Source organism: Pongo abelii, chromosome 3, assembly GCF_028885655.2.
Source record: "Pongo abelii isolate AG06213 chromosome 3, NHGRI_mPonAbe1-v2.0_pri, whole genome shotgun sequence".
NCBI classification, from domain to species: Eukaryota; Metazoa; Chordata; class Mammalia; order Primates; family Hominidae; genus Pongo; species Pongo abelii.
Window position 1 is genome coordinate 183,886,617 of NC_071988.2, and position 25,239 is coordinate 183,911,855.

At 34.7% G+C, this 25,239-nt stretch overlaps 1 protein-coding gene across 2 annotated transcripts in view; it reads right to left on the reverse strand.

The window, feature by feature from the left end:
- Positions 1-25,239, reverse strand: part of FSTL5 (follistatin like 5) — an 807,547-nt gene that overhangs the window by 517,455 nt on the left and 264,853 nt on the right. For both annotated transcript variants that reach the window (XM_024246010.2, XM_054554669.1), the window contains one exon: positions 7,598-7,846. In XM_024246010.2, coding sequence (XP_024101778.1) covers positions 7,598-7,846 — 249 coding nt within the window. The remainder of the gene's footprint in view (positions 1-7,597; positions 7,847-25,239) is intronic.

The following is a 25,239-nucleotide window of genomic DNA, read 5'->3' on the forward strand; positions in this document are numbered from 1 at the left end:
AGGGTATCTGGTGGAAAAAATTTCTAAGCAGCAAAGCATTCAAGAGCTGACTTGGGTGCCATAAAAAGCATTCCATTTTAAAAGGGAAACAGAGCATAAAAGTTCAGAAAATTTTCAGCCTGACAATGCAGTAGAAAAGAAAAATGCATTTTTGAGAAGAAATTCAAACCGGCTACAGAAATTCACATAAGCAGCAAGGAGCCTAATGTTAATCTCCAAGACCATGGGGAAAATGTCTCCAGGCCATGCCAGAGACCTTCATGGCAGCCCCTTCCAGCATAGGCCCGGACGCCCAGGAAGAAAAAGTGGTTTGGTGGGCTGGGTCCAGGGTCACTATGTTGTGTGCAGCCTAGGGACGTGGTGCCCTGTGTCCCAGTCACTCCAGCCATGGCTGAAAGGGGCCAAGATACAGCTTGGGCTGTGGCTTCAGAGGGTAGAAGCCCCAAGCCCTGGCAGCTTCCATGTGGTATTGAGCCTGCGTGTGCACAGAAGTCAAGAATTGATGTTTGGGAACCTCCGCCTAGATTTCAGAAGATGTATGGAAATGCCTGGATGCCTAAGCAAAAGTTTGCTGCAGGGGTGGAGCCCTCATGGAGAACTTCTGCTAGTGCACTGTGGAAGGAAACTGTGGGGTCAGAGCCCTGACACAGAGTCCCTACTGGGATACTACCTAGTGGAGCTGTGAGAAGAGGGCCACTGTCTTCCAGACCCTCGGATGGTAGATCCACTGACAGCTTGCACCGTGCACCTGGAAAATCCACAGATACTCAATGCCAGCCATGAAAGCAGCCAGGAGGGAGTCTGTACCCTGCAAAGCCACAGTGGCAGAGCTACCCAAGACCATGGGAACCAGCGTGACCTGGATGTGAGACCTGGAGTCAAAGGAGATCATTTTGGATGTTTGAAATTTGACTGCCCTGCTGGATTTTGGACTTGCTTTGACCCTGTAACCCCTTGGTTTTGGCCAATTTCTCTCACTTGTAATGGCTATTTACCCCAATACCTGTACCCGCATTGTATCTAGGAAGTAACTAGCTTGCTTTCGATTTTACAGGCTCATAGGTGGAAGGGATTTCCCTTGTTTCAGATGAGACTTGGGACTGTGGACTTTTGGGTTAATGCTGAAATTAGTTAAAACTTTGGGGGACTGTTGGGAAGGCATGATTGGTTTTGAAATGTGAGAACATGAGATTTGGAGGGACCAGGGGTGGAATGATATGGTTTAGCTGCATCCCCACCCAAATCTCAATTTGAATTGTATCTCCCAGAATTCCGCGTGCTGTGGGAGAGACAAAGTAGAAGAAAAAATATTTGAACTGATGAAATGTTCTTGTTTTTTTATGTCACTTTTGACTATTGTGCCCGTGACTAGTAGTGGAATATCCATACATCTATCAAAAAAACACACAATAAAATAGTAAGCTCAAACACATATTTCACACCTTGAAGCTAAGAAAAAAGGAATAGCATGAAAATGTATAAAAACAGGATAAGACTGTCTAAGTATATGAATGTTAAAGTTAATTCTTATATATACATCACAGGGGAAAATTTGACAGAAATTAAATGCAATAACAAACCCACTTCATAATCACTAAAATATTTTTTGGGGGAGAAATGTAGTGGGGTAGTAAAATAATATTAAGTTATAGATCTAATAGATATTCTATTTGTCATAAAAGATAAACAAAATTAACTTGCAATAAATCATCAGTAAGAAAAATGACAATGAGTTAAAGTTTTACAAATGTCATTCAATAACAAATATATTTCCAAACTCATTGTAGTTATTTTTTCTTTAAATATAATTATCTAAAATCAGAAAACTGACCACCACCAATTAGCCTATTATAATCTTGTAAACTCATTTCTATGTTAATTTGACCAGATACAAGACTATAACCGAATATAAACTCAAAAGAAAATATGTATGACTTCACAGACTCAAGTCTGAAAATTTATTATAATCAAATGTGTACATTTACTAAAGTTCTAGTCTTAAACCCAATAATAATTTCTTATTGTGTTCTTCTGTTGGCCAGGAATTACTTTAAATGCATGATTTAATCTTCACCAATACCATAGATGGTAGATTGTTTCTAAATGATGTCAAGTATTCATATAGAAATCACTATTAAAAGTAAAATGTATTAAGAACATAGGCAAGTGAGATATTACAATATTGTAGCCTTAGGCAGACATATTTGGAACACACATGCACTAAATGGGAAGCCTCTGCCCTTGGTTCCTGTCCCAGTTCAGGTTAACTTACTGTGAGAATGTTGACGGGCCATTTTTAAAACTGTAAGTTTGTTGCCTTCATTATAGTATATTGGCTTTTTAGAATGATTAATTAATAATTTAACATTTGTGAAAGTGTTTTGAAATAAATAATACTCAATTTGTTATTATTATTATCACTAGTCCTGCTGGCATTCTCTTTATCTCTTCCCCATCATCCCCCTCCCCCTCTCCCTACCTGTCTCTCTTTTCTTCCTCTCCATTTGTCTCCTTTCTCCCACCTTCCCACTCTCCGGTAACATTTGTTGAATAGTCCTAATGTCTAATATCCCGAAATCCCAAAATGAGTGATGAGTCTGCCTAAGTATTAATCACCTTTTTAGATTTTATTATATTTTATTATACATATATAAAACATCTATCATATGTCTACTATGTATTTATAAATGGCAGGTAAACATATAAAATATGTAAGGTTCCACATCACCGAATTAAAGAATGTTAACATAGATGTACCAAACATAAGGGATTAATAAAATTGCTTTTGATGTTGTGGGTACTAAGTGAATTCAGAAGAACTGGAAACACTGTGTGCCAGTATTCTGGCCTTGAAAAAGTTTATCTACATTTCCTATTGTCCAAATTATGTATTTCATCATCAACATGCAGTTTCAATTGGCTAATACTGACCAAAAAAAAAACAGAACAAACAAACAAAAATCTGGATATCATTTTTCAGTGTATATAGATTTATTCAGGCTGCTGTTTTTGTTTAAATGGTATAAAAGGCCGTATTAACATAAAACAGAAGCTTTAAAAAGGTGCCCTTAGTTAAAAAATACATGTGGATTAGCACATGACATTTACTAATATATTTTAAAATATATCTGGCAGCCAGTTTTTTAGCCTAAATTCTACAAATTCCTTCTTAAAAAAAAAAAAGAACAAAAGAAGAAAAGAAAAAAGTCAGGTAAAATAACTAATTTAAATATGTAATACAGAAGTCTGTTCAGATTATGCCTCAAAAATGGAAACAATGTCAGATCTCATGCTAATAGTGCACAGATCGCTGTGACAACCATATTTCTCAAGTTGTTATTGTTTGTGATGCACATTTAAGCACAGAACATTTGTCTTTATGGCAGTTTTATTCTCAGCACAGTAAATAGCAGAAGGGTTTCTGTTCAATTGACTCTCATAAAAGGTTTAAATCCCTGTTCATTTTGGCATAGGTTATATCTTGAGTTTCTTACTCCAGTTTACATCTATACTCTGAGTAGCATAGATGTTTTGTATGAGGGAATGACCTGATGCCAGGGTGAAAGGAAATTGTACTTGCTTTAAGGGATGTTGTGAATTGCTGCAGTTAGAAAGCCCTTTGTGAGAGAAATGACTTTAAGGCAGAACTGTCTCATCACTAAAATGAACAGCTAGGCATTTTATAAAAATAGAATGCTTTATGTTACTGTGAGCATCATCACAAAGTATCTGACGCCAATAAACAAATACTGCAATATTCTATATCCAATTATAGCCTGTTATTTCATAATCAAATAAATGTGAATAGGAATAAATTAGAAAAATATTACATTCATAGGTATATTGTTTATTTTATTTATAGTTCTACAAATCATAAATCACTAAAAAAATTATTGGTAAATTTACATGTATATTTAAAAGTCAATAATAATAAAAAATGCTAAGATTACCACAGAGGCATTTCAATATGTAACACAAGTAATAGAAAGAGGATATACAGATATAGGTACATAAAAAATATTTTATATAGAAATGTAGATGATTTAACATGGATTTTAATTTTAACTTTAAAACAATGCATCAGTACACCTGATTCTACAAATATAAATTATTTTAATAAGTTTTTCTTTTTTTCTTTTGAGACAGAGTCTTGCTCTGCCACCCAGGCTAGACTGCAGTGATGCAATCTCTGCTAACTGCAACTGCAACCTCTGCCTCCTGGGTTCAACCAATTATCTGCCTCAGCCTCCCGAGTAGCTGGGATTACAGGCGTCTGCCACCACACCTGACTAATTTTTTTGTTTTTTTTTTTAGTAGAGATGGGGTTTCACCAAGTTGGCCAGGCTGGTCTTGAACTCCTGGCCTCGTGATCCACCCACCTCGGCCTCCCAAAGTCCTGGGATTGCAAGCATAAGCCACTGCGGCCAGCCTTTAATAAGTTTAAACATAAATGCCAAATATAAATCTGATATAAACAAACAGGACTTATCTTAAAGTGCAAATCAGTAAGGAATAATGCAAATCTTGCTTTCTTTAAAAACTTTTACATATTTTCCAATATTTTTCCGGGACTTTTTAATTAAAATTTTCTTTGTGAGATGCATTTGTCAGAAATAATACAGACATATCCCATATATCTTTACCTAGTTTCTCTTAAAGATAATATTTTGTATTATTATAGTACAATATCCTAACCGGGATATTGACTTTAATACTATCCCTGGGTCTTATTAAGATTTCCTGTTTTATTTCCACCATTTGTGTATATATTTAGTTCTACTTAATTTTACCACATATGTAAGTCTCTGTATTCATCAGGATAGTCAAGAAGATACAGAATAGTAAAGATCTGCTACTAATTTTTAAAATAAATTTTAAGGTACCAATAATCTTTTAAAGCAGGGGTTAACAAACTTTTTCTGAAAAGATCCACATAAGAAGATGTTTAGCATTTAGAGGCCATAAAATCTCTATTGCAAGTACTCAACTCTCCTTTCCCAATGGGTGTAGCTGTGTTTCAATAAAACATTACGGAAAAATACAGATTGTGACCTGGATTTGGCCAATAGTTTTTTAACTCCCATTCTAAGGTTTTCACAATCACTTTTTAAAAATCTAAAAGTAGCAAATATATTTTCCGTTTTTTCAATTTAACTTTTCATTTTTTCTTTAAAAAATCCCTAAATGAATATAAGGTTTTGCAGTTCTTTAACCTAATATTTTGATTTGCTTCTTCCATTGGGCCACGATAGCAAGTAATATAACTTGCTGAAACTCCACAAAAAAATATAATTCACAATTATAAAGTTAATTTTAGCTATCACAATAATATCAGGCCTCAGCTTTACAGAATCTTCTTTTACAATCAAAACTTGGCCCAATTCACACTAATAAGACAGGCAATTTATTGTTTTGGTTTATATTATTTACTCTCTTCTGATGAAATAAAGTCATTTTATGAGTTAGTTGTACTTTAGGCAAAACACCAAGTTAAGTACATAAGCAAACAAAAGATCCATAATTTCTGAGACCTGGAAAATATGCTAAACTTTGGTAAATAACCCAGACAGTATAAATGAAATTTTAACACTACACATGATGAGAAAGTATTTTTAAGTAACAATAGATCTAATGAATATGTTTGGTATAAGCTCGAAGAACAAAAGTTCTTCAAACCATTATTTTATACGTTTACTTTATAATAAAATGAATCTATTGTTCATGCATCCTATCCTGACGTTGAATGGTTTTATTCCTAAGCATACAGCTACAAAACAGAACATTAAATACACCAAACTATTTTCCCACGATATTTATTTATATTTATTTATTTGTTTTTTTGAGACGGGGTCTCACTCTGTTGCCTAGGCTGGAGTGCAGTGGTGCAATCTCGGCTCACTGCAACCTCCGCCTCCTGGGTTCAAGAGATTCTCCCACCTCAGCCTCCCAAGTGGCTGGGATACAGGCACCCGCCATCATGCCCAGCTAATTTTTGTATTTTTGTAGAGACGGGGTTTCATCATATTGGCCAGGCTGGTTTTGAACTCCTGACCTCAGGTGATCTGCTCACCTCGGCCTCCGAAAGTGCTGGGATTACCAGCGTGAGCCACCATGCCAGGCCCCCACATGATATTAAATATTATGTGTTTCCATATGGATGACAGGTGAACAAACCCTCAATTTGAGAATATGATGCTAAGTTAAAATATTTTAATAGTTACATATTATATATTACGTACATAATTTCATAGTGTCAAGTATCAGTGCAATAGTATAATTACCACCATACCATCTTCTGTCAAAATGACAGAAAAAAAACTCCCTAATATTTTACAAATATTAAGTATTTGTAAAATAGATCTGATAGAAAAGGGAACTAAACTGAACTTGAAATCTAAGTATCTGTTATCCTTTTGGTAAAAGAAGGGAATTTACTGTCATAAAATTATCTGCACATGTATGTAAGGGGAACACAGTACACTATGGTAAGTAAATTATCCTAGTTTTACTTCAAATGTGTTAAAGGATTTCTAGCAGCAACAATAACAGAGCATTGCATCTTGCATCATCTGAAAAGCTCTACATGTCATTTTTAAATCACGTTGGAAATAATATTGTGTTAGAGAAAATTTGAAAAAGGATAATTTTTAATTATTCAATTTACCTTAATAGGTGGATGAGTGGAGTGTAATAAAATTATTTTTCAGCCATAAATTTAAGCTAGGAGTAAAAATATTAAACAGGTTTTTAAGTGTAAATACATTTCAGAAATATTCTGAGAAACTAGGACTTGGCACTGACCAACGATTAGAAATCAGATTAATTATTGATGGAAGTTCTATACATTTAACTCTAGAATTTCAGACTGAGTCATGACTATAAACAAGAAAATATTTCCAACAGCATGAACAAGTAAGCAACAAATAAATGTATAAAAACTGAATGATGTTAAAACTGTTCAATGATTTATTTATATGGCATGTGAAAATAATGTATTGAATTACAAATTCAGTACTTTTCTATAAACCAATGATTTTCAAATGCATGAAGTGAATACCAGTACTTTAAAAAAATTTTAACTATGGTTATCTCTGATTCACTAATGATATTTAGCATGAGTTCTTCTAGTTATTTCAGTGGGCAAGTACTGGTTCTTCATAATTTGAATTATGTGGTGCAAACTGAAACCATCGTTTTTAATCAGGAAGGAATGAAATGTTATCACAGCATGGCTTGGCACTCACTAGTCCCTCAATTCCACTCCAGGTGCTTTTTACTGGGTGAATTTGGCCTGTAGACTGAATTGGCCACCCTGTGTCCCTAAGATAATCCATGATTGGGAAGCCATATGGTGTAATGCTGAAAGCTATATTAAATTTTGAGTCATACTTTGGCCAGCTTTATTCTCATAACTGAATATCAGAATTGTTTCCATGTAAATTTCCACACACTGCTACTTACTGGAGTACTTAGGCTATTTTGTGTTTCTTTTCCTTTTTATACCCTTGCTGATATAAAATTGCTAGAGTTTAAAGGCACTAGTTGAGAAAGAAAAGAAATAGAGTGGGGTGACACTTAAGGTTCACCCTTCATTTACCTTTAAAGAAGCAGTCTTCATTGTGAACAATGGTAATCTTTTGTTTTTTCAGGCAAGCAGCTCTGTGCACTTCACAGTGGTTTTCATAGAATTCTCCATCAGATCCACACACAGGTTTGTAGTGACGTTTGCAAAGGTCCATACAGGCACATTCTGCTTGCCCTGTCTCTCTGCTGGTAACACAGTGTCTTCCCAAACCACAGTACTTATTTTCACAAGATCCAAAAGGGTCATCCTGAATCATAAATCCTGAAAAATTAAAAAAAAAATTGAAGATCATTTGGTTCATTTGTCCGAATAATATATATATTTCAGAGTATCAAGTGGAAAACAAGTGTTCTAAGAAAAGTATAGTATGGTGTATTCAAGGCTCAATTTTCAGTAGTGGAGATGCTTATATAAATAACTACACATGAACTTTCTCAAAATGCTTTCAGTATTCTTCCCTTCTTCCTCTCCTCTACTTGAGCTCTCTTCTCCCTCCCCAGAGGAATGTAGTGCTTAATGACAAGGTCTGTAAAGCTAAACTGCCTGAGACCAGATCCTGGCTTGACCACTTACTAGCTTTATGTTTTGGATAAACTCCTTCCTTGTGCCAAGTTGTCCCATCTGTAATATGGGAATAATAGTATGGACCATCTCTAGAGTTGTTCAAACTATTACATGTGATAATCCACAGAAAGTACATCCTTGGCACATGATAGATGTTTCATAAATGTTAGCTTTTACAGTAACAGAATTGTAGATAGGAGAAAGTAAATGTACGCACACAAGGCAGAAAATGTAAGGAGACAGGAGTGGAAAATAACAGTCTCTTGAAAACTTTTTGATACATGATCCTTTCTTGTTTTGACCTTTGCCACCTGACAATCACTGATAGATATCATGACTAAATCAACAAATCATGAAGAATTATATTTTCTTGTTACTTATTTAGTCTAATAAACTCAATTTGCATCAGAAAAGTTTAAGTGAATCCACCAGTCTTGTACTAAGGCTGAAATTAGCAACTTCAATTCCTTATGCTTTTCTAGGCAGATTTAGCTTTGAGAATTTTAGAAAATGAAAAATGGCAGTAAATTGAATATACATATGCACATACATACACATAGATATGTATACACATATGTATACACACATACATGTGTATATATATTTAGCATCAATGACACTTATGTATTGCAAAAAAGAGTAAATATTTGAAAGGTTACAAGCATAAGTTACAGTAATTTTTTGAGTAGTTAGTATATATTAATATTCTCAGCTGTTTGTTTAAACCATCTCTACATAATGGCATCATAATAATTAAGAACATGGATTCTGATCCAGAGTTTAAATCCCTAGTTGCAAGCTTTAGGGCCCTAGGTGACTACCTAACACATCTGTAACTCACGTGTAACTCAGTTTCCTCATCTGTAAATGGGGATAACAATAGTGTATCCTCATAGTTTTATCAAGATTAAAGGGTTGCAATTGGCACATATAAAACTCCTTGTGTTACTTATTATTAATAGCTCTTCAAAAATTGGTTTTCAAAAGGACATAAATATGTGAATGGAAATGTATTTAAGTAATCAATTTTGCTCTTTTTTAAAGGAAGCTCATACATTAATTTTATTTTCATATTTATGCATGAATTCTGAAATGGAATTTAAATTAGCAAAATTAAAATACACAAAAAGATCAACAGTACCAATGGCATATTTTTTAAAAACTAATTTATATTTCTGATAGCAGTGAAATTAGAACAAATCTACTTGTAAAAAATTTCAAACTATTTGACTCTTTGATAAAATATTATAATTATTGATGAAGCATTCCATGAAATTTAAAACAAATAGGTGGAAAAATAATTTATTGAAAAGATATTTCCGATGTATCTCCAATGTTATTTTAAATATTGATAACTCACTGAAATATTTTAATATCTGAGTGATGAAATAATCTGTATAATAAACTCTCATGACACACGTTTACTTATGTAACAAACCTGCACATGTACCCCAGAAATTAAAATTTAAAAAACTTAGCAAAAAATCAATTTTGGAAAATTTATGTAATGCAGTAGTTCTTGAATTTTGGCATGCTTACAACCGCCCAGAGAAGTTGTTAATATACAAATTTTTTCTCCACCTCACCCCAGAGTTTCTGATTCACTGGATCTCGAGTCTAATCCAAGACTTATATTTCTAACAAGTTCCCAGGTGATGGTGATATTTCTGCTTCCAGGATCAAACTTTAGGGTACTGACTTACTGAAATCCTAACATAATTAAAATATATAATACTAAGAGAAAGACTAGGTGAATAATTTTAAAATGCTCTATAGTGGAAAAAGATGAGAAGTTAATGCTATCATCAAAACCTTATAAAATCATGCAATTATTTGGAACATACTAGGAAAAGAAATTTAAAAATGAACATAGTTGAATAGCAAGGTTGATATGGTACTGGGCAAGTTTTGCTATTTTTACATGATTGCTTTTTAATGTTCAATATGCTAAATTAAATAAGCAGGAGTCCATTAGCTTCAAGCTGTCTCTGTACTGTGAGCTCCTAAGTAAGAAACTGTACCCTAACTTATTAGTATGTAAACAAGCCAAAACTGATTTTAGGAATATATTGTTATAACAAATAACCAGGTTTCAGCCAATCACAGGAAACCAATTTATCAGATGAGTTCCAACAAAGCAAATGTTTCTTCCAACCATGCCCAAATAACATGCCTAGTGGTAGCCAAACAGGTCATTTATTTATTTTGCTTCTATGTTTGGCCTATAATAGCTCATTGCTAGATGGAGCTTTCTGAATCTCTTTCGGTCCTGAGTGCTGCCAGATTCCTGAATTGTTCTTTGTGCAAATAAACTCTGTTAAATTTAATTTATCTAAATTTTTAAAAAAAATTAATGTGCTAAAAGAAAGTCCAAAATTATATCAATTATTACTATAAAATAAAGTAGAAAAATACTTTAATGTAAAGTATAAAAATACTGATTTCAAAACAGAAAAATATTTCCCCATCCTTATGCCAGTATTTAATTAAGCAAATTGTTAATTCAATGTTTATAGAGTCTATATGCAGCTGCCATTATAATAGAGAAATTTGACTCACATATTTATATTTTGTATAATTTTATGTCTTATATTTTTTCCATCAAATAATGAGTTAAGATTTTTCAAGAGAGTGTTTTATTTTAGTATTGAAGAATGAGCTAACGTTTTAAAAGTCTGATCATTTTACACTTTAGTCAAAAATTGAGGTAGCTTTATGAATCAGTGCAATTTTCCAATTTTTAGGAGGATGCTCTACTATAACATGTCATATCTAGTATATATAGGTTGGTCACAATATTTCCCATGTTTTCTCTTAAATCCTTTCTCTTAAAGCCTGTACTCTAGTTCAGAGATTTGTATTAGGATATTTTCCATTTTGTAGAAGTTAATGAACTATTTTACACTAGCTAGAAGCTGTGTGTTGCATGTAGCTGCTACAATTAAACGAAATTTAATTAATTCATATGCAATCCAAAGAAAGCTCATATTATGTAAATGAATAGCTAGAACATACCCTTTCTGACAGTAATTATCCATGACTAATGCCGAACTTAAGTTTCAGCTGAGATTAAATCAATTTAATCTGATCAACATGTCAAAGGTTTCTTCTAAGTACATTCAGTCAGATAACACACTAAATGAATTTTAATCAAGAACTTACATCCTGATAGCTTATAGTTTTATCAAATAGCATTTGCTCCTAAAAAAGGATTATATATTTAACAAATTCATATTTTATAATATTTATTCCTTCAGAATATTAGAAAAATTCCACAAATTTAAAAAGACATAAAAATATTAAAATATTAAACATACCAAGCAATAAAGCCAAATAATTCTCTATTATTCTAAGATGGCATTTTCAGATTCTCAGTAATGAATGAAATTATCTTAAAATATATATTTATATTTATATTCTTGTCTATATGTATATCTAATATATCGGCTGATACTTATAGAGTGTATCTAAATTGAAATAAACTTTAATTTGAATAAAATACAATTATTTTTATGAGCAAGGTGGTATGTTGGTTGGTATAGGATACATAAAAAGAACAATCATTGACACTTGACTCTTCAAGTGGCTTACAAAGAGCATAAGACAGGACTTGAACATGCTTAAGTAGAGAGGCTAAGATTTAGGGGGATATTTAAGGGCACAAAGGAGATTGAGATCATGTAAGACCTCAAAAGCAATGTACCATATAATAAAAATAACTGAGGTGTGTTTAAAGAATGAGTTAAGAGTCTAATGGCTGATAAAAGGATATACAGGGCATGGAATAGAGACAGAAGCAGGATTTAAAACAATAATAAAAGAGGGAGGGAAGAACAAGATTTTGAAGTTAGCTGCCTTTAACTATTATTGTGGAATACTAATATATTATTGTATTTAAAGCATCAAGTTATTTGAGGTATTCATTATCTCATAAAACTGTTTTATGTTAAAGTACAAAATGTAAGTATTATGTTCACAATTATTGGTTAAAAAGAACAACAGATTTTGGTCATAGAACAGAAATTGAGTCTTTGCTTTTCCATTGCACTCTGGTGTGACCTCAACCAGGCTGCAATCCCTTTGGGCCTTATTGGGTTCTAGTTGTAAAATGAGAGGTAACCAGCAATTTATCTTTGGATTTGCTCTTATCCAAAAAATCCTTTAATGTAATAATGCTCAGCAAAACGCAGTTCTAATGAAAGCTAATGTATGGTATGGTGAGTATATTTAGTAAGTTTTCTCTATGTCTATTATTTATAGTTCACCTGCCTTGAACAATCATATACTTCTCTAATTTAAATCATATTTACGGGTAGGGAGCCAAGATGGCCGAATAGGAACAGCTCCGGTCTACGGCTCCCAGCATGAGCGACGCAGAAGATGGGTGATTTCTGCATTTCCATCTGAGGTACCGGGTTCATCTCACTAGGGAGTGCCAGACAGTGGGCGCAGTTCAGTGGGTGCGCGCACCTTGCACGAGCCGAAGAAGGGCAAGGCATTGCCTCACTTGGGAAGCGCAAGGGGTCAGGGAGTTCCCTTTCCTAGTCAAAGAAAGGGGTGACAGAGGGCACCTGGAAAATTGGGTCACTCCCATCCGAATACTGCGCTTTTCCGACGGGCTTAAAAAACGGGGCACCAGGAGATTATATCTCGCACCTGGCTCAGAGGGTCCTACGCCCACAGAGTCTCGCTGATTGCTAGCACAGCAGTCTGAGATCAAACTGCAAGGTGGCAGCAAGGCTGGGGGAGGGGCGCCCGCCATTGCCCAGGCTCGCTTAGGTAAAAAAAGCAGCCAGGAAGCTAGAACTGGGTGGAGCCCACTACAGCTCAAGGAGGCCTGCCTGCCTCTGTAGGCTCCACCTCTGGGGGTAGGGCACAGACAAACAAAAAGACAGCAGTAACCTCTGCAGACTTAAATGTCCCTGTTTGACAGCTTTGAAGAGAGCAGTGGTTCTCCCAGCACGCAGCTGGAAATCTGAGAATGGGCAGACTGCCTCCTCAAGTGGGCCCCTGACCTCTGACCCCCGAGCAGCCTAACTGGGAGGCACCCCCAGCAGGGGCAGACTGACACCTCACAAGGCCAGGTACTCCAACAGACCTGCAGCTGAGGGTCCTGTCTGTTAGAAGGAAAACTAACAAACAGAAAGGACATCCACACCAAAAACCCATCTGTACATCACCATCGTCAAAGACCAAAAGTAGATAAAACCACAAAGGAGGGGAAAAAACAGAGCAGAAAAACTGGAAACTCTAAAAAGCAAAGTGCCTCTCCTCCTCCAAAGGAACACAGTTCCTCACCAGCAACGGAACAAAGCTGGACGGAGAATGACTTTGACGAGCTGAGAGAAGAAGGCTTCAGACGATCAAATTACTCTGAGCTACGGGAGGATATTCAAACAAAAGGCAAAGAAGTTGAAAACTTCGAAAAAAATTTAGACGAATGTATAACTAGAATAACCAATACAGAGAAGTGCTTAAAGGAGCTGATGGAGCTGAAAACCAAGGCTCGAGAACTACGTGAAGAATGCAGAAGCCTCAGGAGCCGATGTGATCAAATGGAAGAAAGGGTATCAGTGATGGAAGATGAAATGAATGAAATGAAGCGAGAAGGGAAGTTTAGAGAAAAAAGAATAAAAAGAAACGAGCAAAGCCTCCAAGAAATATGGGACTATGTGAAAAGACCAAATCTACGTCTGATTGGTGTACCTGAAAGTGACGGGGAGAATGGAAACAAGTTGGAAAACACTCTGCAGGATATTATCCAGGAGAACGTCCCCCATCTAGCAAGGCAGGCCAACATTCAGATTCAGGAAATACAGAGAACGCCACAAAGATACTCCTCGAGAAGAGCAATTCCAAGACACATAATTGTCAGATTCACCAAAGTTGAAATGAAGGAAAAAATGTTAAGGGCAGCCAGAGAGAAAGGTCGGGTTACCCTCAAAGGGAAGCCCATCAGACTAACAGCGGATCTCTCGGCAGACACTCTACAAGCCAGAAGAGAGTGGGGGCCAATATTCAACATTCTTAAAGAAAAGAATTTTCAACCCAGAATTTCATATCCAGCCAAACTAAGCTTCATAAGTGAAGGAGAAATAAAATACTTTACAGACAAGCAAATGCTGAGAGATTTTGTCACCACCAGGCCTGCCCTAAAAGAGCTCCTGAAGGAAGCGCTAAACATGGAAAGGAACAACCGGTACCAGCCACTGCAAACTCATGCCAAAATGTAAAGACTATCGAGACTAGGAAGAGACTGCATCAACTAATGAGCAAAATAACCAGCTAACATCATAATGACAGGATCGAATTCACACATAACAATATTAACTTTAAATGTAAATGGACTAAATGCTCCAATTAAAAGACACAGACTGGCAAATTGGATAAAGAGTCAAGACCCATCAGTGTGCTGTATTCAGGAAACCCATCTCACATGCAGAGACACACATAGGCTCAAAATAAAAGGATGGAGGAAGATCTACCAAGCAAATGGAAAACAAAAAAAGGCAGGGGTTGCAATCCTAGTCTCTGATAAAACAGACTTTAAACCAACAAAGATCAAAAGAGACAAAGAAGGCCATTACATAATGGGATCAATTCAACAAGAAGAGCTAACTATCCTAAATATATATGCACCCAATACAGGAGCACCCAGATTCATAAAGCAAGTCCTGAGTGACCTACAAAGAGACTTAGACTCCCACACATTAATAATGAGAGACTTTAACACCCCACTGTCAACATTAGACAGATCAACGAGACAGAAAGTCAACAAGGATACCCAGGAATTGAACTCAGCTCTTCACCAAGCAGACCTAATAGACATCTACAGAACTCTCCACCCCAAATTAACAGAATATACATTTTTTTCAGCACCACACCACACCTATTCCAAAATTGACCACATACTAGGAAGTAAAGCTCTCCTCAGCAAATGTAAATGAACTGAAATTATAACAAACTATCTCTCAGATCACAGTGCAATCAAGCTAGAACTCAGGATTAAGAATCTCACTCAAAACCACTCAACTACATGGAAACTGAACAACCTGCTCCTGAATGACTACTGGGTACATAACAAAATGAAGGCAGAAATAAAGATGTTCTTTGAAACCAACGAGAACCGAGACACAACATACCAGAATCTCTGGGATGCATTCAAAGCAGTGTGTAGAGGGAAATTTATAGCACTAAATGCCCATAAGAGAAAGCAGGAAAGATCCAAAATTGACACCCTAACATTACAATTAAAAGAACTAGAAAAGCAAGAGCAAACACATTCAAAAGCTAGCAGAAGGCAAGAAATAACTAAAATCAGAGCAGAACTGAAGGAAATAGAGACACAAAAAACCCTTCAAAAAATTAATGAATCCAGGAGCTGGTTTTTTGAAAGGATCAACAAAATTGATAGACTGCTAGCAAGACTAGTAAAGAAAAAAAGAGAGAAGAATCAAATAGATGCAATAAAAAATGATAAAGGGGATATCACCACCGATCCCACAGAAATACAAACTACCATCAGAGAATACTACAAATACCTCTACACAAATAAACTAGAAAATCTAGAAGAAATGGATAAATTCCTCGACACATACACTCTCCCAAGACTAAACCAGGAAGGAGGTGAATCTCTGAATAGACCAATAACAGGAGCTGAAATTGTGGCAATAATCAATAGCTTACCAACCAAAAAGAGTCCAGGACCAGATGGATTCACAGCCGAATTCTACCAGAGGTACAAGGAGGAACTGGTACCATTCCTTCTGAAACTATTCCAATCAATAGAAAAAGAGGGAATCCTCCCTAACTCATTTTATGAGGCCAGCATCATCCTGATACCAAAGCCGGGCAGAGACACAACCAAAAAAGACAATTTTAGACCAATATCCTTGATGAACATTGATGCAAAAATCCTCAATAAAATACTGGCAAACCAAATCCAGCAGCACATCAAGAAGCTTATCCACCATGATCAAGTGGGCTTCATCTCTGGGATGCAAGGCTCGTTCAATATACGCAAATCAATAAATGTAATCCAGCATATAAACAGAACCAAAGACAAAAACCACATGATTATCTCAATAGATGCAGAAAAGGCCTTTGACAAAATTTGACAACCCTTCATGCTAAAAACTCTCAATAAATTAGGTATTGATGGGATGCATCTCAAAATAATAAGAGCTATCTATGACAAACCCACAGCCAATATCATACTGAATGGGCAAAAACTGGAAGCATTCCCTTTGAAAACTGGAACAAGACAGGGATGCCCTCTCTCACCACTCCTATTCAACATAGTGTTGGAAGTTCTGGCCAGGGCAATGAGGCAGGAGAAGGAAATAATGGGTATTCAATTAGGAAAATAGGAAGTCAAATTGTCCCTGTTTGCAGACGACATGATTGTATATCAAGAAAACCCCATTGTCTCAGCCCAAAATCTCCTTAAGCTGATAAGCAACTTCAGCAAAGTCTCAGGATACCAAATCAATGTACAAAAATCACAAGCATTCTTATACACCAACAACAGATAAACAGAGATCCAAATCATGAGTGAACTCCCATTCACAATTGCTTCAAAGAGAATAAAATACCTAGGAATCCAACTTACAAGGGAGGTGAAGGACCTCTTCAAGGAGAACTACAAACCACTGCTCAAGGAAATAAAAGAGGATACAAACAAATGGAAGAACATTCCATGCTCACGGGTAGGAAGAATCAATATCGTGAAAATGGCCATACTGCCCAAGGTAATTTACAGATTCATTGCCATCCCCATCAAGCTACCAATGACTTTCTTCACAGAATTGGAAAAAACTACTTCAAAGTTCATATGGAACCAAAAAAGAGCCCACATCCCCAAGTCAATCCTAAGCCCAAAGAACAAAGCTGGAGGCATCACACTAACTGATTTCAAACTATACTATAAGGCTACAGTAACCAAAACAGCATGGTACTGGTACCAAAACAGAGATATAGATCAATGGAACAGAACAGAGCCCTCAGAAATAACGCCACATATCTAAAACCATCTGATCTTTGACAAACCTGACAAAAACAAGCAATGGGGAAAGGATTCCCTATTCAATAAATGGTGCTGGGAAAACTGGCTAGCCTTATGGAGAAAGCTGAAACTGGATCCCTTCCTTACACCTTATACAAAAATCAATTCAAGATGGATTAAAGACTTAAACGTTAGACTGAAAACCATAAAAACCCTAGAAGAAAACCTAGGCATTACCATTCAGGACACAGGCATGGGCAAGGACCTCATGTCTAAAACACCAAAAGCAATGGTAACAAAAGCCAAAACTGACAAATGGGATCTAATTAAACTAAAGAGCTTCTGCACAGCAAAATAAACTACCATCAGAGTGAACAGGCAACCTACAAAATGGGAGAAAATTTTTGCAACCTACTCATCTGACAAAGGGCTAATATCCAGAATCTACAATTAACTCCAACAAATTTACAAGAAAAAAACAAACAACCCCATCAAAAAGTGGGTGAAGGACATGAACAGACACTTCTCAAAAGAAGACATTTATGCAGCCAAAAAACACGTGAAAAATGCTCACTCTCACTGGCCATCAGAGAAATGCAAATCAAAACCACAATGAGATACCATCTCACACCAGTTAGAATGGCAATCGTTAGAAAGTCAGGAAACAACAGGTGCTGGAGAGGATATTGAGAAACAGGAAAACTTTTACACTGTTGGTGGGACTGTAAACCATTGTGGAAGTCAGTGTGGCGATTCCTCAGGGATCTAGAACTAGAAATTCCATTTGACCCAGCCATCCCATTACTGGGCATATACCCAAAGGACTATAAATCATGCTATTATAAAGACACATGCGCACGTATGTTTATTGAGGCATTATTCACAATAGCAAAGACTTGGAACCAACCCAAATGTCCAACAATGATAGACTGGATTAAGAAAATGTGGCACATATACACCATGGAATACTATGCAGCCATAAAAAATGATGAGTTCATGTCCTTTGTAGGGACATGGATGAAATTGGAAATCATCATTCTCAGTAAACTATTGCAAGAACAAAAAACCAAACACCGCATATTCTCACTCATAGGTGGGAATTGAACAATGAGAACACATGGACACAGGAAGGGGAACATCACACTCTGGGGACTGTTGTGGGGTGGGGGGAGGGGGGAGGGATAGCATTGGGAGATGTACCTAATGCTAGAAGACAAGTTAGTGGGTGCAGCACACCAGCATGGCACATGTATACATATGTAACTAACCTGCACATTGTGCACATGTACCCTAAAACTTAAAAGTATAATAATAATAAAAAAAAATAATAAAATTAAAAAATCATATTTACATGCTCTAGAAATAGCCTCAGCTATACAAAATGCAAAAGAATTTTGACTTCGACTTTCTAAGTTACTCTTCTAAGACTTTGATTTACTTTTTGTTTCATGCTAATATGGTGCAAAAGTAATTGAGGTTTTTGTCATTACTTTCAATAGGTTTTTACAATTTGGGTTTTAAAATCAGAATCCTCTATTTGTATTTTGACTACGAGTATGATTTTTAGGCAAGTTACTTAAAATCACTGAGCTTCAGTTTTCTCATTTAACTAGAACATAGTAGGAACTCAGTAACTGTTACTTCCATGAATATATAAAATGAAGATAATAATAATTACAGTAATAATAATATCATGTGGTTGTTAAGAATATTAAGTCAAGTAATGCACTGAAAATTCCTGGTGTAGAGTATCTGCTTAACAAATGTATTCATTACTGTTATTAAGAAGTATCATTTATTACAGATTTGGTACATAGAACATATTGACTTAGAATCATTGAATTAAATAGATAACTGCCCTCTACAGCTCTTGTTATTATTATAAGCATTGGAAATGCATTTAGGGGAGTGTTGCAGCATGTGTGTTGTCAAAATATACTCTTAAAATTTTCATGGACATTCACTTTATAAGAATTTACTTCAGCTGCAAAAAGTAAAAAAGGAAGAAGGAAAAATTCAAAATTACATTACACAATTAAATATTTTGATTTAGAATTAAGTATAATATTTTGGTGATGTTTTGCTTCCCACAAATGGAAAAATTGTGAAACTGTCTATTAGATAAAAAATACAATTTCCTGTTGCACACTGTAAATTCTAACAAAATGCATTCAAACCTCACAAACTTCATGGCAAGGGGCAGTTCAAGTAAATACTGGAATGCCCACAGAAGATTGAGCACAGTATAAACTTTTAATGACCTGTAATAATTGGGATGTGTGTTTCCTGCTGCTACTTTGCAAAGTCAGTCAAAAAAGGCTGCCTGACTAAAAGTTTGCCCAGTGTGCCACTATTGAATGACAAACCTTTTGAACGGTCACATAATCTGTAGTTCAGTGAGTTTGAACTCTTCTTTTCTCCCTTATTTTAGACAATCCAGACAATCCATTGGTTCTGCAAGCTGCTTCATGTAATTCTGCAATGGAAGAAGGCTTTTTTTTTTTTTTTACAAGAGGCCAGTATGAAAATAATAAGTAGAAAAAAGCCAAAGATCCAGGTAATTTGCATCCATCCAAATTATAGTTTCTGTTTCATGTTAATGAATGTTTGCTAGGAGATATAATTTTTGATGTGTCATTTCAAGAAGTTAAGTGATTTCAGATCAGTACTTAATATGGCAACAGTTATTTCTTATTTGATGTTCTCAACTGAAGTGTGATAATTCTGAAAGCAGAACAGAGTGTGATACAATCTCAACACTCTTTCCAACCTCAATGTGTAAACTTGATAACAAATTCCACAAAGGTTTTTCTAATTATTAATTTTTTCCTTTCTAAGTTCTATCTAAAGCGGTGATTTCTCTTATTATCTTAATATCTCCATCCCATTGAAAAATTACAGTAGTACTTATCATTATACACTTTGGCTAAAAGTGAAAGGACTTATTTAGATGATAAGTTGGTTAGAAGCCAAAGAAATTTCACTGTTTCCCTTAGAACTACTTTAACATTATAAATAGATTGGTAGATACAGACAGAAAGACACGTAGACCATATGTGAATTTATGATATTTAAGGTCTTCTTTTAGATAACTAAGACTTGTGAATATTAGAAACAAAATATTTGTTCTAAAGTGTTTTAATTCAGTAAATTATTTGAGTGACATTCAGAAAAAAGTAATTGTTTTTGCTAAATAGCTGCCACTGTCCTCTATAAACCATGTTGATCTAGATAATAAATAAGAAAATAAATCAATTAACATAAATAAAAATAGTATTTTATTTTATATAAATCTATGCAATGAGAGAAAAGGCATATGCTAAATCATCTGGGAGACTTAAAATATTTCAGGCTTTGGAATAAACCCAACACTTAAAAAATATCTTATTTCTTATTAAAATTTAAAATAGCAGATAGATATTCTCAAATGAGAAGGGCATTTTATGCAATTATTTAAAAAATTAAACAGCATATTAAAAATTTTTAAGTGAAGGTCAAGCATTGTAATAGAAGGGTAGATTTGTCCAGCCAAACTTCAGACTATAATGTTTATTGTTAAAGTCAGTCCAGCAATATGGTTAATATATTTTTTTAATGAAGATATAGTAATTTCTGTTATAATTATAAAAATAAATGGCTGCTAGAAAAGGAATATTATATTTTTTAAGTTTTAACTTTAAAATCAACACTAGTAAATTATCTTTTTATAATATACTTATATTTTTCCTTTATTAGACTAAAATTGAAACCAAATAGTCTACTAATTTAAAAAGTAAATATTAATCATTAAAACTATTATTTTCATGAAGAAGAATTAGATTTTCCAAATATATTAAGCATTAAAATGCAAAAATGCATTTAATTTCTTCAGAAGAAATGTATTTTTTCTTTATGATAAAGTGTAATACATTGATATTTACTTTTTTAAATTAAGAGACTGTTTTTTAGAGCAATATAATGTTCACAGCCAAACTGAATGGAAAGTACAGAGTTCCCATATATTCCCTTCCCACATAAACACACAACCTTCCCCACCATTAACACCCTAACATTAACACCATTAACATACTAGTACCTAGTGTGGTACATCGTTAATATCCACGAATCAATTTTTCCAGATCATTATGAGCTCAGGTCAATCTCTCCACCTTTTACCCTGAACCCTCGGCAATCACTGATATATTTAATGGCTCTATAATAGTTTTGCCTTCTCTAGAATATTATAAAGTTGGAATTATACAATATGTAGGCTTTTATCATGGACTTATTTCATTTAATGATATGGATTTAAGATTCCTCCTTGTCTATGTTTGGCTTCATAGCTCGTTTCTCTTAACTGCTGGAAAATATCCCATTGTATGGATTACCATGGTTTATTTATCCATTCACCTACTGAAGGGCGTCTTAGTTGCTTCTCAGGTTTGGCATTGTAAATAAAGTGAGTTGCTATAAATATTTATGTACAGGTTTTTGTGTAAGACATAGAGTTTCTGTTCATTTGGGTAAATATCAAAATGTACTACTGTTACTATAGATCGGATGGCAAGGTCATATTTAGTTTTATAAGAAACTGCCAAACTGTCTTCCAAAGTGACTGTTCCATTTTGCATTCCCACCAGCAATGAATGAGAGTTTTTTGTTGCTCTATATCCTCATCAGTAGTTAGTGTCTGCAATGTTTTGGATTTTTTACCATTCAATTAGGTAGTTGTGGTATCTTGAAGTTTTAATTTGCAATTCCATAATCATAACATAAGATTGATTGAGCGTATTTTCATATGTTTGTTTACCATTTGCAAATCATCTTCAGTGAGATGTTGATTTTAGTATTTCCCCATTTTTATTGTGAAGGTTTAAGAATTTGTATATTTTGTGTACCAGTCTGTTATCAGATGTGCCTTTGCAAATATTTTTTCCCAATCTATAGCATGTCTTCTCAATCTCATGACAGTGATTTTTGCAGAGAAATTTTTAATTATAATTAAGTCCAACTCATCAATTTTTCCTTTCACTTATTATCCTTTGTTATTGTAACTAAAATGTCTTCACCAAAGTCAGCCTCCTAGATGTCTTCCAAGGAGATCATCTAGGAGTTTTATAGTTGTGCATATTGCATTTAAATTTGTAATTCAAGCTGAATTTTTTTAATTACATAAGGTCTGTGACTAGATTTGTCTTCCTTCCTTCCTTCCTCCTTCCCTCCCTCCCTCTCTTGCTCTCTCTCTCTCTCTTTCTTTCTCTTTTTTAAATATGGATATCCAGTGCTTCAGCACCATTTGTTGACAAGAATATCCTGTCTTCATTTAATTAGCTTTGCTTTTTTTTTATCAGAGATCAGTTAACTCTAATGGTGTGGGTCTGTTTCTGGGCTGTCTACTCTGTTCCATCCTCTTTTTTTGTCTTCTTTTCTCCAGCACCATACTGTCTTGACTACTGCAGCTTTAAAGTACATATTGAAGTTAGATAGCTCAATATGCCTGTCTTCTTCTCCTTCAATGTTCTGTCAGATCATCTAAATCTTTTGCTTTGCCATATAAACTTTAGAATCAGTTTGTCTATATCTAAAAAGTAACCTGGGATTTTCAATTGAGTAATATTTATTTTTATGAATTTTTTGTAGAATGTACATAACTGGAAGTGACTTTAAATGTTGCCAGTGAACTTAATTACTGGAACAATACACTCAACCACAATCTTAAATACCACTCTAGCAGATGTAGGTAGGCACGTGTGTGTGTGTATGTGTGCGTGTGTGTGTGTGTGTGTGTGCACATAGTTTAAACTTGGAAATTATAGCTTAGAAAAAAATCTAGTTCAAAAGCCCAATACATAAAATAATCAAAAGTGTCACCATTCTGATGAAAGCAGGGGTGACAGTGAGTCCCAGGTATGGCTTCCCTCAGTCTCTCTGACATCCAGTAAGGAAAAAGTGAAAAATTCAAGATTTCTACAGAGTGCTGGACTAAATGATGTCTCATTTTTCCCTCAAATTTATAATTTTTGATGTGTGGCAGTTTATTTTTACTCTACATTTTCTTCATACCTAATGCATTAGAAACAATGTCAGATTTTTTTAAGAGCCATATTTATAACAGTTGCCTTAACATCAGTTTTGGGGAAAGATCCTTTAAATTCCTGAGTTTTTCTGGCCTTGAGTCATAATCAGTGATGTAGTGATTAGTGCGTAACAAAAGGTACTGTTTGTAGCATTCTCTGGTTTCTGTGTTGTAAAATACTCCCACAGTGTCTGATTTGAAGCTACAAACAAGACATCACATCTGAATTTAAGAAGAGATGTGGGCAGCCAGCTCTTATAAACCAGTATAAACCAGCAAAACTAAATTCTTAGCTTTGGCATAAATCTAAACAGAGTCAATGATTAGCAATGTTTTCTTCCCCAAACCCCTCTATGGTTGAATGAAAATACTGATGAGTTCATTAATTTCTTCAACAAACTTTTGCATCGGAAATAAAAGAGAACCTTATTTTCTAAGAATCAACTTATTACCATATACAAAGCACTATGCTTCCATGAGAAAGTTTAAAAATATTATATCAGTCATTTTTAAAGCTTTTTTTCTCTTCTGAGGACTTACACCAATGTTAGTAGCGTTTTCAAAATAGCAAAACATAAGAAGTAAATACAGTGTCTTCAGGTTCAGAACACAGGGTTCACCATTGATACAATTCTGGTTGCTAGTCACATGATCACTCAAGTTCCTTGGATAGTTAAAAAAAATTAGGATGCAAAGCACTCTATCTACGCTCGTAAACTCATTTGCTTCAACTCTCTACCTCTCTGCTCCAACAGATATGCTTTAAATCCATTCCATAACTAATTTCTCCAAAAACTTTGTTTATCCCTTGAATTATTTCATTTCCCCTAGCTTAGGTGTTTGGTTAGCTTAGTGTTCCCCTAGCTTAGTGCTTATATTTCTTTCCTGAAGCAAAAGACACAGAGTCAATCTGCTGCATGAATTAGACAAAGGCTAAGGGGGAAATAATAAATACTACCTCAAAAGTATTATACCACCATGATAAAAGAAGGGAACTTAACTCTGTCTACTTCTATTCTACTATTCTACTGAATAGTAGAATATTAATATATTCTAGAATATAATATATTATATTAATTATATATTATATATTAATATAATACATTATATTAATATATAATAAATATATTATATTAATATATAATAAAAGTAGAATAATAATAGAATCGTCTACTTCTATTGTATCTATTCTACTGAAGCTGATCTTTAATAGCTTTAAGGAGTCTGTGGAGGATAGAAAAGAAAAAGACAGGAGTCAGGAAGCCACTACCTTGGTCTAGGTGAATATAGTGTGAGTCAAACAAGAACAGCTATAAGAAATCAATTTATGGAGCAATATAGTATGAGTTAGAAAGAGAAAAAAAAGAGGGTAGATTTGCACAAAAGGAAACGAGTTAAGAGTGATTATAAATAAAGACAATTTTTGTAAGCAGCATTATGAGAAGTGGAGGAAATTCTTGACCAGTAGACTCAATATTCTTGTACAATAATAACAATGTGATAATATTATTGCTTGATGAGCATTTTATGTGGTCTACATGTATTATTTAATAATATACCAATATGAAAATTTTATTTTCACATTTTCAAATGAATGAACTGGTGGTCACAAATTTTAAGTTTTTGGACTGCAAAGAAAGTGGGTGCCAGATATGAGCCTTAAAGTCAGATAGGTCTGACTGATTGAAAGTGCATGTTTTCAGTCTCAATGTTGTATGCTTTCTTTGCAGTAGGTGGTAAGTTTCTCTCTCCTGTGGAAGACAAGTCATTTGTTAAGAGCAACAACATTCATACTAAAATAGTCATTTTTAGTATAAAGAAGATAAATAAGGGGCTATGGACTAAGATGCCATCACTCCCAATGGTATAGTCCAAACATCTTCAGTTGTACCGGTGTGCCAAGTTACAATGTTATTTCTCAGCAAAACTCAGTCATTTCAAGTATGATGGTAGAGAAGTAAGGTTATGGGACTATTTAGAGTAATGGTTCTAGTTGTCAGGTGTAGTGGCAGTATTTGAATGGACAAAAAG